Genomic DNA, 15,219 nt, shown 5'->3' on the forward strand with positions numbered 1-15,219 from the left:
ACAATATGAAATGTTCTGGGATCCCTACACACAATGGGTAATTATTCTGACGTTTATGACTATCAATGAGATGCTTACAATGCAAAAAGTCAAGTTTACACGCCACACAGAATTAAAGAATGAAAGTCGCACACACGCTACCTTTGAATTAACTGTCCCTCTGTTACAGTACAGTTTGGCATTTGTCTTAATGTTATTGGGGTCAATCTCGAGGGCTTCGGTATACAACTGGTAGGCTAGTTCATAATTTCCTTCTTTAAATGCTGTGTTTCCCTCTTCCTTCTTTGCTTTAAGTGCCTTAGCATTCTACAACAGAAGATATAAAGAGACAATTAATTCTTCAATGTCAGAATCAGTTCTGTTGAATTTATATTAATTATTATGAAATTATTTTACAACTTAATTTAATTTCGGAAAATAAAACCAAAATACCAAAAATGCAGTGCAATGGGTCACACAAAGATCAGAACTTACACATATTTGAAAAACAGTGAAAACATTCAATCAAAATCACCTAAATACACCCTATTTTGCCATTTTTATAGGAACTGAGATTAAACAGACTGTACAGAAAGTAGCTAATCTGCCATATGCTGGTATTTAAAGGCACATTGTGTCAAGCAGGACACAATTATATAGGACAAAGGGAAAAAAACAGGACTTCTTTTCAGGTACATACTCTGCATGCAAGACGCGCTTTCTCGTGATCTGGCGCCATTCTCAAAGCCTGGACAAAGAACTGTACAGCCTTCTCAATGCAGTCTTCATAATACAGGCAAAGACCTCGGACGTACAGAGCGTCTGCATTTGTGGCATCCATTCGCAAAATGTCACTGAGAAAAAAAAACAATAACCCCCATGAAGACATTCAGAATCACATAGCTCATATTTTTGATGGGAAAAATGGTTAGCATTTGCTAATACTTCTCTAACAGGCCAAGCAAACACATTTTAACTGTGATACTGAATGCGGTTTAAAATATCTACTGGAGATTCAACTGTTGGTTAACTGGAGCCCCCAAAAAACGATAAAATAACATTGTTATAGAGGAATAACTAGTCTGTTAAGGTACACAGACGTGAAAGCAAAAGGGCAACAAGAAACAAAAGGGCAACAAGAAACCAATCATGCTTTATAATAAGTCCACATTACAATTCACTAAGCAACTGTATACCTTAGGCCTTGTGGTCTTTTCACTTCAGTATTTTGTGTTTTTAAAGAAAACAGAACACGTAATAACTATTTTGCATACTCATGAATGACAAAACAGGCTTATTGAATACACTGCAGCTGATTAACCTTCCTGTTCATGCCAAAAAGAAAACAATCTAAGAACATCATAACTTAAGGGTGTTTAAACTGTAATCAGTGTTGCACTGTTATCTGCCTGAGTGACAAAGCCATGCTGGTCAGCAATCCTCAATCCACCCAGAAACTCTAGTCTTTATGAAGCAGACTCATCAGGATTTAATACATTTTAACTTTTTTTTATTTAGGCATTACGTACCTGGCCACAGACTGTGCATCTGGATACCGACCTAAAAGTGCTAAACATTCTGCTTTGAGGATTTTGAATCGATGGCAGGCGGGGGCATATTCTAAAGCACGGTCCATGCAGAAAACAACCTTTGACCCAAACAAAGAACAAAAACAGATTCCCAATCAGGAAAGACCATAACATTAGATCTGTGTCAACATGGAACAATGCGATCTGTTAATGCACTTTTGTTTTTAATATATATAAAACTTGCTATTAGGAGCATCTCCTGCAAAAAATAGTGGCACCTTAAATATAGCTCTTACATTGCTTATGTTTTTAATTATACATAATTTACAAAAAGAGGAAGCTCTGTTTTGCCTGAGACTGTCACTATTTTGATAGATTGAACAGACAACAAATATTGAAAAATATCGACAAGCATTACCTTCCGAAAATCACGTTTTTCAAAATCTGCTTCACCTATTCGTTCATATTCCAGGACAGCATTGGCATTTTTCAACTGGAAAGAAAGTAACATTGTTAAATGAGGAAATGAACACATAGGCAAAGCTTCTATGACCCCTCGGCAACTTTTCAAGAACGGCAATAGAAAAGAAATTCAGTTCTACTTTTAGTCCCAGGCTGCCAAAATGATCCAATGCAGAAATAAGCATATTCTTCTAACTAACATCTGTGCTGGTGACAGTAGGAGAAATGCCATAATTGAGCAGTAAGTTACAAAACTGAACAACAGTATACATTTTGTTTTTTAACTGAACAACAGTATTAAAAAGAAAATCTTGACAAAGGGTCAACAACCCACCCCACCCTACTTGTTACAGTACCACATGGCGATGATGTTGTCCGTGAACAACTGCACCGTTTTTCCCCTAACAGAGGGAAGAAATGCTTTCAATGCCAGCCGGATCGTACATAGCTCCAACAGACTGATGTGGCGTCTGGATTCCTCTGGAGACCAGAAGCAGCTGATCTCTACCTCTCCCAGATGGCCATTCCATCCCAGGAGTGATGAAAGGGAGTGTTTGAGAAGGGGTGGTGTGTGACTTCAGCATGTTTATAGCAAACCTCAGTGTGTACATCAACTGCCTGGACTAAGCATGCCCTCAACAGCCAGTCATCGAGAAACAGGGGACAGAAACCTCTGATCTGTGCAGATGAGTTAGGACCACCATCACCTCAGTGAACACCCAAGAAGCACTGATAAGGTCAAAGGGGAGTACGGTGAACTGAAAGTGCTCATGGCCTACTCTGAATTGCAACTAAGGACTGGGCAGGAAGAATGGGAATATAGGAATAAGTATCCTGCACGTCCAATGCTACCATTCAGTGTCCTGGGCTGAAAGGACCTGAGCCACAGTGAGCATTTTGAACGTCTTTATAGGCAGCTGGCTCTCTATACAGTGCACTAAAATGAAATACCTCTGCAGAGGGTCCAGTGGATTTCCAATTGCAATTGCAGAGGCAAAAGTAGCTAGGACTAATGCTCTATTTAAGGTAGTGTAGGCGAGCAGTTAGTTTTGCTGGAGTTGTTGGATGTTGTACTCGCAGAGACAATGAATGAAACACTCAAAGAATAAATTCAATACCAATTTTGAAAAATAACAATTCTTTTTATATATATGTTTCACATCCAAGAACTTCGTAATCCGGTAAGGAGACTTTTAAGCATAAATACTTTGCAGTTTCATAAACAGTGCAATTTTCAGAGTTCTCTCAATGTTATCCTACGGAGAAAAATAATTTTTGCCTAACACTGGGTTAACAACGACTTGCAAAGTTAATTTAAGGTAGTTACGGTAAGTAATGGGCACTGATCAGAACCAAACCAACCTGTCACACCGGGCAGCACTGGGGCGGCAGGGTGCAGAGGTGCAGTAAAACGTCAGGTGCCCAATGGTTTCCTGTGGATGTTTGGTCCTCATGAAGACTGCAGGCTCTGGTTAGCCAACCAGGAACAAGCAGGTAGGTGGTAGGCTCGGTGTGCTTGGGTACGTAGGTGGGTGCACCTTTGCTCCTTTTTCCTGTGCCCAGGGGTGGCAGATCAAGGGGTGTCTTAAGGCGTCAGGGGGTCCTGTGTGTCGAGGATGCAGGCAGCATCAAGGAGTCAGGCAGGGGTGGACATGAGCTCCTAGGAGCCCGGGTACGTCTTGGCACTGGTGACCCACCTCAGCTCGGTTCAGGGGTCACAGGTGCAGTGGTTGCTGGAGATGTCTGATGTTTCTTTCCCCGCAGGCCTGTGGGAGAGGGGGTCTGCGTGTAGAGGCTTCAGCTGCAGAGTCTTTACTTTGGAGTTTCTTCTTGCAGGGTACGTCCGCTGCCCACGGGAGAATTGGGTCTTTATTGAAGGCTGGAATAGTTGGCTTCTTGTGCAGGATCCTTTGAGGTCAGCAGGCAGGCCGGAGGGGCTGGTTCCAGGTCAGCTGCTGCTGCTTCTTCTTTTCCTCTTCTGTGGGCGCAACTTTTCTTTGTCCAAGGCTTCTTAGGTTGTCGAAATAGGAGTTCTAGGTTCAGGGGTGCCACCTTAATACTCAATTTAGGGGCGTTACAGGGAGTGCCAGGCGGTAAGCTGATGGGCTGCCCACCTTTAGAGTGACTACACCTTTTGTACAACCACTTCTGATGGGAAGTGGGCTTAACCCTAACCCTAATGCCATAATTCCTTTCAAACAAGATCGAGGAATTTGAAATGTATTATCAACTTCATCTTAGAAGTGTGACTGGCATGAAGTGGGCACTCCTGATCTAATTTTTCTGCCTATGCTGCCACCAAAAGTGGGGTCAGTACAAGAGGGTGGGAGGCTGTCTGTCATCGCCACCATTTTGAGGGACCAGTGGCCTTTGAAGCTCCCCGCCCTTGAGTGTCCATCCTGCCTGAGTGAGGCAATAACACCCCTTCCCAGTGCAGGCTTTTTTCTCTGGTTCTCAAGAGCGCTGGCTCTAACCTTGGGGGGGCAGAAATGCATCTGTGATGGCTGAACTGGTCAGGACCAGTCAGTCAACCCACTAGTTGCTGGTAGGTTTTCAGGGGGCACCTCTAAGGTGCCCTCTGGGTGCAGTTATTAATAAATCCCTCACTGGGTTTAGTGAGTGTTTATTAATCTGAGATGTTTGATACCAAACATCCCTATATTCAGAGAAGCCATCATGTAGCTGGGAAACTCATAATGACCAGTGTCCACAGTGCAGAAGACTGGCATAGTTTGTGGTGGACACCTATGGTATTTGCACCTTATACCAGGTCCAGGCAACCCCTATTAGTTAGTGAGAAAATGTCTAAGAAGCCAGAGCTCTCTAGTGGTAGCTGTGGTGAGCAGCCAAGACTTATCTAGGAGGAGTGTAAATCACTTGCAATACCACAGTACTCACACAGTAACTTCTCACAAGAAAGGAACCACATAGTGTTGCAAAAATAAAGGTACTTTAGAGTAACACTGAACTAGATTACTCATAGGCAGTCCCCCAACTGGAGGGGAGTACAAACTATATATACACTGTAAGTATTAGGAATTAGCATAGAAGTACAACAAGCACTGGCATAAAATAGCAAAAAATAGCTAGGGCCATAAACATGGACCAAACCATAAAATAGTGCAATGCAAAGTGAGCTCTCCCACCCAATGATATGGAATAGGCAGGAGGGAGCTGGGGGAACTTGAGATCCCCGGAGAGGAGTACCTAGGTGAACCACAGCGACCAGGAGAGCAGAGGTAACTTATCTGGTTCTTCCTAGAGACTAACAAGGGGACTTGGAAAAGGAACATTGCAAGAACAGGACCCAGTCCAGTGGAACCTAGCGTTGGATTCCGGATGAAGAAGACCTGCAAAAGAAGGAGACAGAGTCCAATCCACGTAAGAGTGTCCAGGTTGGGCAGGAGCCACTACCCACCCTTCTGTGGATGAAAATCCATGTCAATGATGGAGATGATGATCAGCTGTGGATCCCTGAGCTGCAGAGAGGTCCTTGGAGTTGTGCAGATGTCCCACGTCAGTCGCCAGGTCGCAAATGGTCAGGGGGTAGGCAGACCACCACCATCCTTGGCATACGCAAATCTGGGTAGTAGAGGATTTGCCGATAAGAGGGCCAGCAAGGTCCAGGGGACTCGACCCTTGGAGGGGGAGTTTGGGATGACCTTCAGCAGTTGGGAGAGCCAGCAGAAGCAGTCGTAACCTCCACAGGCAACCCACTAGCAGCAGGCACAGTACGTTGCAGTAAGGCCCTATCAGCACACCAGGAGAGGAGTCCCACATCGCAGACGCAGCAGAGGACAGACTGTCCTTGCAAGGATGAAGTGCTGGAGGCCGGGGCTACTTGGAGCCTGAAGATCCCTTGGAGCAGCAGTCAACACGCCTTGGTTGCGGCAAGAGTCGCCTGTGCACAGGGGTTCTGCCCTGCAAGGAGGGGCAAGGTCTCACCATCTCCCAAGTCTGTCAGAAGGCAAAGAGGACCAAAAGGACCACTCAGAACCACCACCTTTGTTGGACGATCCACACAATTCCAGTGGAGAGCAGATCCCAGAAGTCGGACGTAATTGCCTTAGGTGCCTGCAGATGCAGGTGAGCGATTCCTTCACTCCAAGGGAGATTCCTTCTTGCTTCTTTGGTGCAGCTGAAGTCTTGCCAACCCCACAAGATGCACAGCCGTGGAAATGTTGCAATTGCTGGAAGGAGCCGGGGAAACAATGCTTCAAAGTGAGGTCGTATCGAGAGTTGCAGTTTGTCTGGTTCCTGTGAAGTCCAGCAGCGCTTCCGGTGGTCAAGAACAGAAGAGGTCGATGCGGAGGAGTCCTGGTGGATGCTGAATCTGGGGACTCACCCCCAAGGGAGTCCCTAAATAGCCCTAACAGGGGGGTTTGGGCACTCTGCAGGGTGACCACCTATCAGGGGGGTGAGGGGGTCACTGATGTCAGTCACCTGTCCTGACCAACCAGATGCTCCCAGGGGGACCCTGCACATCTGGTTTCCAAGATGGCAGAATCAAGGAGCCACATGGAGGAGCTCTGGGCACCACCCCTGGGGTGGTGATAAACAGGGGAGTGGTCCCTCCCCTTTCCTTTGTGTGGTTTCACGCCAGAGGAGGGACAGGAGGTCCCTGGACTGATGCAAACCGGATTTTGCAGGGAAGGCACCAAATATGCCCTTCAAAGCGAGCCGGTGGCATGGGGAGGCTACCCAAATTAGCATGACCCCAGTGAAAACAGTATAAACAAACAGGCAAAAAATGGGGGTGGGGGTAACCATGGCAAAAAGAGTGACTTTCCTACTCCCTTCATCCCTGCCCCCCCAAAAAACTAAGGACAATAAGACTAACCTTGCCCAGTTGAGTCTTCATTATCTTAGTGGAAATATCGGGAGAGTCCATGTGCATTGAAGTGGTTACTCCCAGGTCTATGTTCCACTGTATAGTCCATTTCCTGTAGGGAGATGGACCACCTCAACAATTTGGGATTTTCACCCTTCATCTGATTAAGCCATAGGAGGGGGTTTGTGGTCTGTCTGGACAAGGAAGTGAGTACCAAAAGAGTATGGCCTCAGCTTCTTGAAAGCCCAGACCACAGCAAAGGCCTCCCTCTTAATGGCTGACCAACACTTCTCTCTGAGGGCCAACCTTCTACTTATAAAAGTCACAGGTTGATCCTGACCCTCTTCATTTAGTTGTGAAAGAACTGCCCCTATCCCTACCTCAGAAGCATCTGCTTGGACAATAAACTGTTTGGAGTTATTAGGGCTTCTTGGAATTGGAGTAGAACAAATGGCTGTTTTAGGTCATCAAAGGCTTTCTGGCAGCTAGATTCCACAGCAAGACTTTCTTTGGCGATGAGATCATTTAAGGGTGCTACAATGGAACCATACCCTTTAATGAACCTCCTGTAGTAGCCAGGCCTAAGAAGGCTCTGACTTGGGTTTGAGTAGTAGGGGCAACCCAATCCAGGACTGTCTGGATTTTGCCCTTGTAGGAAGCTGGCTCTGTATATATACTATTTCAAAATGAGATATAGTGTGCACAGAGTCCAGGGGTTCCTCAAAGGCAATAATAGATAATACTAATGCTCTATTTGTGGTAGTGTGGCCGAGCAGTTAGGTTTATCAGACGGTAGTGTTAAGCATTTGTTGTACACACACAAGCAATAGAAGAAACACACACTCAATGACTTAACTCCAAACCAATAGGATTTTATATAGAAAAATATGTTTTGTTAGTTTATTTCTAGAACCACAAGATGCAGTTCGCGAGTAAGTGCATAAAAAGTAAGGTACTTTGTTGCTTCTATTAAAAGTTCTGATTATAACTATGCAATGTGTACAAATCTCTTTAAAATGGCAAAAAGCTTTTTTTAAAGTGGACACTGCAATTTTCAACAATTGCTGGGGGAAGAAAAGACTGAACAGTGTAACAAGTACACGACTTACAGTTCCTCTATCCGGGTTTTAGGGAGTCCGTCGCTGGGCCGGTTGGTTGCAGAGGTAAAAGGCGAGCCAAGAGAACGTGGGTTCCTATGGCGATAGGAGGTACTCAGAATCTGGTCAGCCAGCAGGTAAGTACCCGCGACTTGGAGGGTGGACTGGGGGGGAGTCTGTTTTGGAAGAGCACTCGAGGAGCCACAAATAGGATCCAAACAGACACCCTCAGTGGCTGCCGGGTGCAGGGTGCAAACAGGACGTTGGGTTTCCAATGCAAGTCTATGAGGAGACACCGGGGGTCACTCAGAGGCTGCAGGCGAGGTCCGGCTGGGGGGGAGGGGGTGTTTGGGGCAACGGATGGTGTCACAGGCATCCCACTGGTCGGATAGGGCAGAGGGCTGCCGACTGGTCAATGCTTCACTGGGGGTCAGGTTCTGCAGGTGCAGTGTGTCCTTTAGGCATCAGATATCTTCATCTGGAGTTTGCTGTCAGGGGGTTCTCTGGATTCTCTCTAAAGGTGTAGTCGTGGGGACTTGGAGAGGTCAACCCAGGATGGGCTCTTGTTCCCAATCGCCTGGGGTCCCTTTCTTGCTGGGTGGACCACTTGCGTACGGGCCGTGGGCATCGAGTGCACAGGGGTCAGGACTCACCGATCCAGAGTGAGTCCTTAGTTGAAAGTTTCTTTGGGACAGAGCCACTGTCATCGGGAGTTCTTGGTCCTTTTGGGTGCAGGGCAGTCCATTGAAGTCGGCAGAGGTCGCGTGGCTCGCTGGATGCTTCGCTAGTCTTTTAACAGGTTCTTTGAAGCAGGAGACAGGCCGGAAGGGCTGGGGCCAAAGCAGTTGTTGTCTTCCTTCTAGTCTGCTGGGGTTTTCAGCTTAGCAGTCCTCCTTCTTTGGAGGCCACCAGAAATCTGGTGAGTGGGGTTTAGGGACGCTCTTAAATCCTAGATTTAGGGGCCTGTTAGAGTCAGGTGGCAGTAGTCAATGGCTACTGTCCCCGAGGGTGGCTACACCCTCCTTGTGCCCACTCCTTTTGGGGACTGGGACACATTCCTATCCCCACTGGTCCCTGTCCTCCAAACCAAGATGGAGGATTCTGCAAGTAAGGGGTCACCTCAGCTCTGGACACCTTAGGGGTGGTCCTGGCTGGGGCGGTCACTCCTCCCTGTTTTCCCTAATTTTCCCAACAGACTTGCTGCCACAAGTGGGGCTTTGTCTGTGGGGATGGGGGAGGAGGGGCATCTACCCTAGCTGGAGTGCCCTAGGGCACTGTAAACCGAGGCTTGAGCCTCGAGGTGTTACAGTCCCTGCATGGGGAGGCGTGAAGCTCCACCACCCAGGACAGGCTTTGTTCCTGACCACAGAGTGCACAAAGGCACTCACCCCATGTGGTCAGAAACTTGTCTGAAAGTGGCACGCTGGCACAGACTGGTCAGTCCTACACTAGCAGTTGGGCTAACATACAGGGGGCATCTCTAAGATGCCCTCTGTAAGGAAATGCCTCCTTGGCATGGTTACCCACTGACTTTTTGCCTTTGCTGATGCTATGTTTTGAATTGAAAGTGTGCTAAGGCCTGCTAACCAGGCCCCAGCACCAGTGTTCTTTCCCTAACCTGTACTTTTGTTTTACACAATTGGCACACCCTGGCATCCAGGTAAGTCCCTTGTAACTGGTACCCCTGGTACCAAGGGCCCTGATGCCAGGGAAGGAGGTCTCTAAGGGCTGCAGCATATCTTATGCCACCCTGGGGACCCCTCACTCAGCACAGACACACTGCTTGCCAGCTTGTGTGTGCTGGTGAGGACAAAACGAGTAAGTCGACATGGCACTCCCCTCAGGGTGCCATGCCAAACTCACACTGCCTATGCAGTATAGATAAGTCACCCCTCTAGCAGGCCTTACAGCCCTAAGGCAGGGTGCACTATACCATAGGTGAGGGCACCAGTGCATGAGCACTGTGCCCCTACAGTGTCTAAGCCAAACCTTAGACATTGTAAGTGCAGGGTAGCCATAAGAGAATATGGTCTGGGAGTCTGTCAAACACGAACTCCACAGCACCACAATGGCTACACTGAAAACTGGGAAGTTTGGTATCAAACTTCTCAGCACAATAAATGCACACTGATGCCAGTGTACATTTTATTGTAAAATACACCCCAGAGGGCACCTTAGAGGTGCCCCCTGAAACTTTAACCAACTACCTGTGTAGGCTGACTGGTTCTAGCAGCCTGCCACACTCAAGACATGTTGCTGGCCCCATGGGGAGAGTGCCTTTGTCACTCTGAGGCCAGTAACAAAGCCTGCACTGGGTGGAGATGCTAACACCTTCCCCAGGCAGGAGCTGTAACACCTGGCGGTGAGCCTCAAAGGCTCACCCCCTTTGTTCCAGCACCGCAGGGCACTCCAGCTAGTGGAGTTGCCCGCCCCCTCCGGCCACGCCCCCACTTTTGGCGGCAAGGCCAGAGAAAATAATGAGAATAACAAGGAGTCACTGGCCAGTCAGGACAGCCCCTAAGGTGTCCTGAGCTGAAGTGCCTCTAACTTTTAGAAATCCTCCATCTTGCAGATGGAGGATTCCCCCAATAGGGATAGGATTGTGACCCCCTCCCCTTGGGAGGAGGCACAAAGAGGGTGTACCCACCCTCAGGGCTAGTAGCCATTGGCTACTAACCCCCCAGACCTAAACCCGCCCTTAAATTTAGTATTTAAGGGCTTCCCTGAACCTAAAAATTTAGATTCCTGCAACTACAAGAAGAAGGACTGCTGAGCTGAAAGACCCCTGCAGAAGAAGAAAGAAGACACCAACTGCTTTGGCCCCAGTCCTACCGGCCGGTCTCCTGCCTTCTAAAGAAACCTGCTCCTGCGACGCTTTCCCCAGGACCAGCGACCTCTGAATCCTCAGAGGACTGCCCTGCTTCAAGAGGAACAAGAAACTCCCGAGGACAGCGGCCCTGTTCCAAAAAGACTGCAACTTTGTTTCAGAGGAGCAGATTTAAAGACCCCTGCAATCCCCGCAAGAAGCGTGAGACTTGCAACACTGCACCCGGCGACCCCGACTCGACTGGTGGAGAACCAACACCTCAGGGAGGACCCTCTGGCGACTCCGAGACTGTGAGTAACCAAAGGTGTCCCCCCTGAGCCCCCACAGCGACGCCTGCAGAGGGAATCCCGAGGCTCCCCCTGACCGCGACTGCCTGACTCTAAATTCCAGACGGCTGGAAAAGACCCTGCACCCGCAGCCCCCAGCACCTGAAGGATCGGAACTCCAGTGCAGGAGTGACCCCCAGGAGGCCCTCTCCCTTGCCCAGGTGGTGGCTACCCCTGAGGAGCCCCCCCCTTGACTGCCTGCACAGCTGAAGAGACCCCTTGGTCTCCCATTCACTCCCATTCACTCCCATTGGAAACCCGACACTTGTTTGCACACTGCACCCGGCCGCCCCCGCGCTGCTGAGGGTGTACTTTCTGTGTGGACTTGTGTCCCCCGGTGCCCTACAAAACCCCCCTGATCTGCCCTCCGAAGACGCGGGTACTTACCTGCTGGCAGACCGGAACCGGGGCACCCCCTTCTCTCCATTGAAGCCTATGCGTTTTGGGCACCACTTTGAACTCTGCACCTGACCGGCCCTGAGCTGCTGGTGTGGTGACTTTGGGGTTGCTCTGAACCCCCAACGGTGGGCTACCTTGGAACCCAATCTTAACCCAGTAGGTGGTTTACTTACCTGCAAAAACTAACATTACTTTACCTCCCCCAGGAACTGTGAAAATTGCACTGTGTCCACTTTTGAAACAGCTAAATGTGTTTTATGTAATAAGTATATATGCTATTGTAATTATTCAAAGTTCCTAAAGTACTTACCAGCTATACCTTTCAAATGAGATATTACATGTAGAATTTGAACCTGTGGTTCTTAAAATAAACTAAGAAAATATATTTTTCTATAACAAAAACCTATTGGCCTGGAATTGTTTCTGAGTGTGTGATCCTCATTTATTGCCTGTGTGTATGTACAACAAATGCTTAACACTACTCCTTTGATAAGCCTACTGCTCGACCACACTACCACAAAATAGAGCATTAGTATTATCTCTTTTTGCCACTATCTTACCTCTAAGGGGAACCCTTGGACTCTGTGCATACTATTCCTTACTTTGAAATAGTGCATACAGAGCCAACTTCCTACATTGGTGGCAGCAGTGGGATACAAGACTTTGCATTTGCTGGACTACTCAGCCAATACCTGATCACACGACAAATTCCAAAAAATTTCATTAGAAATTGATTTTTGCAATTTGAACTATTTTTGTAAATTCTTAAAAGTCCTGCTAGGGCCTTGTGTTAGTCCCTGTTTAGCATTTCTTTTAGTGTTTAAAAGTTTGTGAAAGTTTGAATTAGAACCTAGAACTAGTTTTAGATTCTTAAAAAGTATTCCAACTTTTAGAAGCATAATGTCTAGTACAGATGTGAATGTGGTGGAACTCGACACCACCCCTTACCTCCATCTTAAGATGAGGGAGCTAAGGTCACTCTGTAAATTAAAGAAAACAATGGGCCCCAGACCTTCCAAACTACAGCTCCAGGAGCTTTTGGCAGAGTTTGAAAGAGCCAACCCCTCTGAGGATGGCAACACAGAGGATGAAGATAGTGACTTGGAGGAAAATTCCCCCCTACCAGTCCTATTTAGGGAGAACAGGGCCTCTCAAGCCCTGTCTCCAAACATAATAGTCAGAGATGCTGTTTCCCTCACAGGAGGGACCAACTTCTCTGAAATCACTGAGGATAACTCCAGTGAAGAGGACATCCAGTTAGCCAGGATGGCCAAAAGATTGGCTTTGGAAAGACAGATCCTAGCCATAGAAAGGGAAAGACAAGATGTAGGAAGTTGGCTCTGTATGTGCTATTTCAAAGTAAGGAATAGCATGCACAGAGTCCAAGGGTTCCCCTTAGAGGTAAAATAGTGGTAAAAAGAGATAATACTAATGCTCTATTTTGTGGTAGTGTGGTCGAGCAGTAGGCTTATCCAAGCAGTAGTGTTAAGCATTTGTTGCACATACACATAGACAATAAATGAGGTACACACACTCAGAGACAAATCCAGCCAATAGGTTTTTGTATAGAAAAATATATTTTCTTAGTTTATTTTAAGAACCACAGGTTCAAATTCTACATGTAATATCTCATTCGAAAGGTATTGCAGGTAAGTACTTTAGGAACTTTAAATCATAAAAATTGCATGTATACTTTACAAGTTATTGACAAATAGCGGTTTTAAAAGTGGACACTTAGTGCAATTTTCACAGTTCCTGGGGGAGGTAAGTTTTTGTTAGTTTTACCAGGCAAGTAAGACACTTACAGGGTTCAGTTCTTGGTCCAAGGTAGCCCACCGTTGGGGGTTCAGAGCAACCCCAAAGTCACCACACCAGCAGCTCAGGGCCGGTCAGGTGCAGAGTTCAAAGTGGTGCCCAAAACACACAGGCTAGAATGGAGAGAAGGGGGTGCCCCGGTTCCGGTCTGCTTGCAGGTAAGTACCCGCGTCTTCGGAGGGCAGACCAGGGGGGTTTTGTAGGGCACCGGGGGGGACACAAGCCCACACAGAAATTTCACCCTCAGCAGCGCGGGGGCGGCCGGGTGCAGTGTAGAAACAAGCGTCGGGTTCGAAATGTTAGTCTATGAGAGATCTCGGGATCTCTTCAGCGCTGCAGGCAGGCAAGGGGGGGGTTCCTCGGGGAAACGTCCACTTGGGCAAGGGAGAGGGACTCCTAGGGGTCACTTCGCCAGTGAAAGTCCGGTCCTTCAGGTCCTGGGGGCTGCGGGTGCAGGGTCTCTCCCAGGTGTCGGGACTTAGGATTCAAAGAGTCGCGGTCAGGGGAAGCCTCGGGATTCCCTCTGCAGGCGGCGCTGTGGGGGCTCAGGGGGGACAGGTTTTGGTACTCACAGTATCAGAGTAGTCCTGGGGTCCCTCCTGAGGTGTTGGATTTCCACCAGCCGAGTCGGGGTCGCCGGGTGCAGTGTTGCAAGTCTCACGCTTCTTGCGGGGAGCTTGCAGGGTTCTTTCAAGGCTGCTGGAAACAAAGTTGCAGCCTTTCTTGGAGCAGGTCCGCTGTCCTCTGGAGTTTCTTGTCTTTTCGAAGCAGGGGCAGTCCTCAGAGGATGTCGAGGCCGCTGGTCCCTTTGGAAGGCGTCGCTGGAGCAGGATCTTTGGAAGGCAGGAGACAGGCCGGTGAGTTTCTGGAGCCAAGGCAGTTGTCGTCTTCTGGTCTTCCTCTGCAGGGGTTTTCAGCTAGGCAGTCCTTCTTCTTGTAGTTGCAGGAATCTAATTTTCTAGGGTTCAGGGTAGCCCTTAAATACTAAATTTAACGGCGTGTTTAGGTCTGGGGGGTTAGTAGCCAATGGCCTTGTTGCTTTCTTTGTTCCCTCCAGCCTTGCCGCCAAAAGTGGGGGCCGTGGCCGGAGGGGGCGGGCAACTCCACTAAGCTGGAGTGCCCTGCTGGGCTGTGACAAAGGGGTGAGCCTTTGAGGCTCACCGCCAGGTGTTACAGCTCCTGCCTGGGGGAGGTGTTAGCATCTCCACCCAGTGCAGGCTTTGTTACTGGCCTCAGAGTGACAAAGGCACTCTCCCCATGGGGCCAGCAACATGTCTCTGGTGTGGCAGGCTGCTGGAACTAGTCAGCCTACACAGACAGTCGGTTAAGTTTCAGGGGGCACCTCTAAGGTGCCCTCTGGGGTGTATTTTGCAATAAAATGTACACTGGCATCAGTGTGCATTTATTGTGCTGAGAAGTTTGATACCAAACTTCCCAGTTTTCAGTGTAGCCATTATGGTGCTGTGGAGTTCGTGTTTGACAGACTCCCAGACCATATACTCTTATGGCTACCCTGCACTTACAATGTCTAAGGTTTTGTTTAGACACTGTAGGGGTACCATGCTCATGCACTGGTACCCTCACCTATGGTATAGTGCACCCTGCCTTAGGGCTGTAAGGCCTGCTAGAGGGGTGTCTTACCTATACTGCATAGGCAGTGAGAGGCTGGCATGGCACCCTGAGGGGAGTGCCATGTCGACTTACTCGTTTTGTCTTCACTAGCACACACAAGCTGGCAAGCAGTGTGTCTGTGCTGAGTGAGAGGTCTCCAGGGTGGCATAAGACATGCTGCAGCCCTTAGAGACCTTCCTTGGCATCAGGGCCCTTGGTACTAGAAGTACCAGTTACAAGGGACTTATCTGGATGCCAGGGTCTGCCAATTGTGGATACAAAAGTACAGGTTAGGGAAAGAACACTGGTGCTGGGGCCTGGTTAGCAGGCCTCAGCACACTTT

At 48.2% G+C, this 15,219-nt stretch overlaps 1 protein-coding gene across 1 annotated transcript in view; it reads right to left on the reverse strand.

Moving 5' to 3' along the window:
* DNAJC7 (DnaJ heat shock protein family (Hsp40) member C7) overlaps positions 1–15,219 on the reverse strand; it is a 356,596-nt gene that overhangs the window by 190,203 nt on the left and 151,174 nt on the right. Inside the window, exons 5-8 of the mRNA XM_069237667.1 lie at positions 1,927–2,001; positions 1,509–1,627; positions 680–833; positions 142–306 (exon numbers count right to left, since the gene is read on the reverse strand). Of these exons, the coding sequence (XP_069093768.1) occupies positions 142–306; positions 680–833; positions 1,509–1,627; positions 1,927–2,001 (513 nt within the window). The remainder of the gene's footprint in view (positions 1–141; positions 307–679; positions 834–1,508; positions 1,628–1,926; positions 2,002–15,219) is intronic.

This window comes from Pleurodeles waltl, chromosome 6, assembly GCF_031143425.1.
Source record: "Pleurodeles waltl isolate 20211129_DDA chromosome 6, aPleWal1.hap1.20221129, whole genome shotgun sequence".
Lineage (NCBI taxonomy): Eukaryota > Metazoa > Chordata > Amphibia > Caudata > Salamandridae > Pleurodeles > Pleurodeles waltl.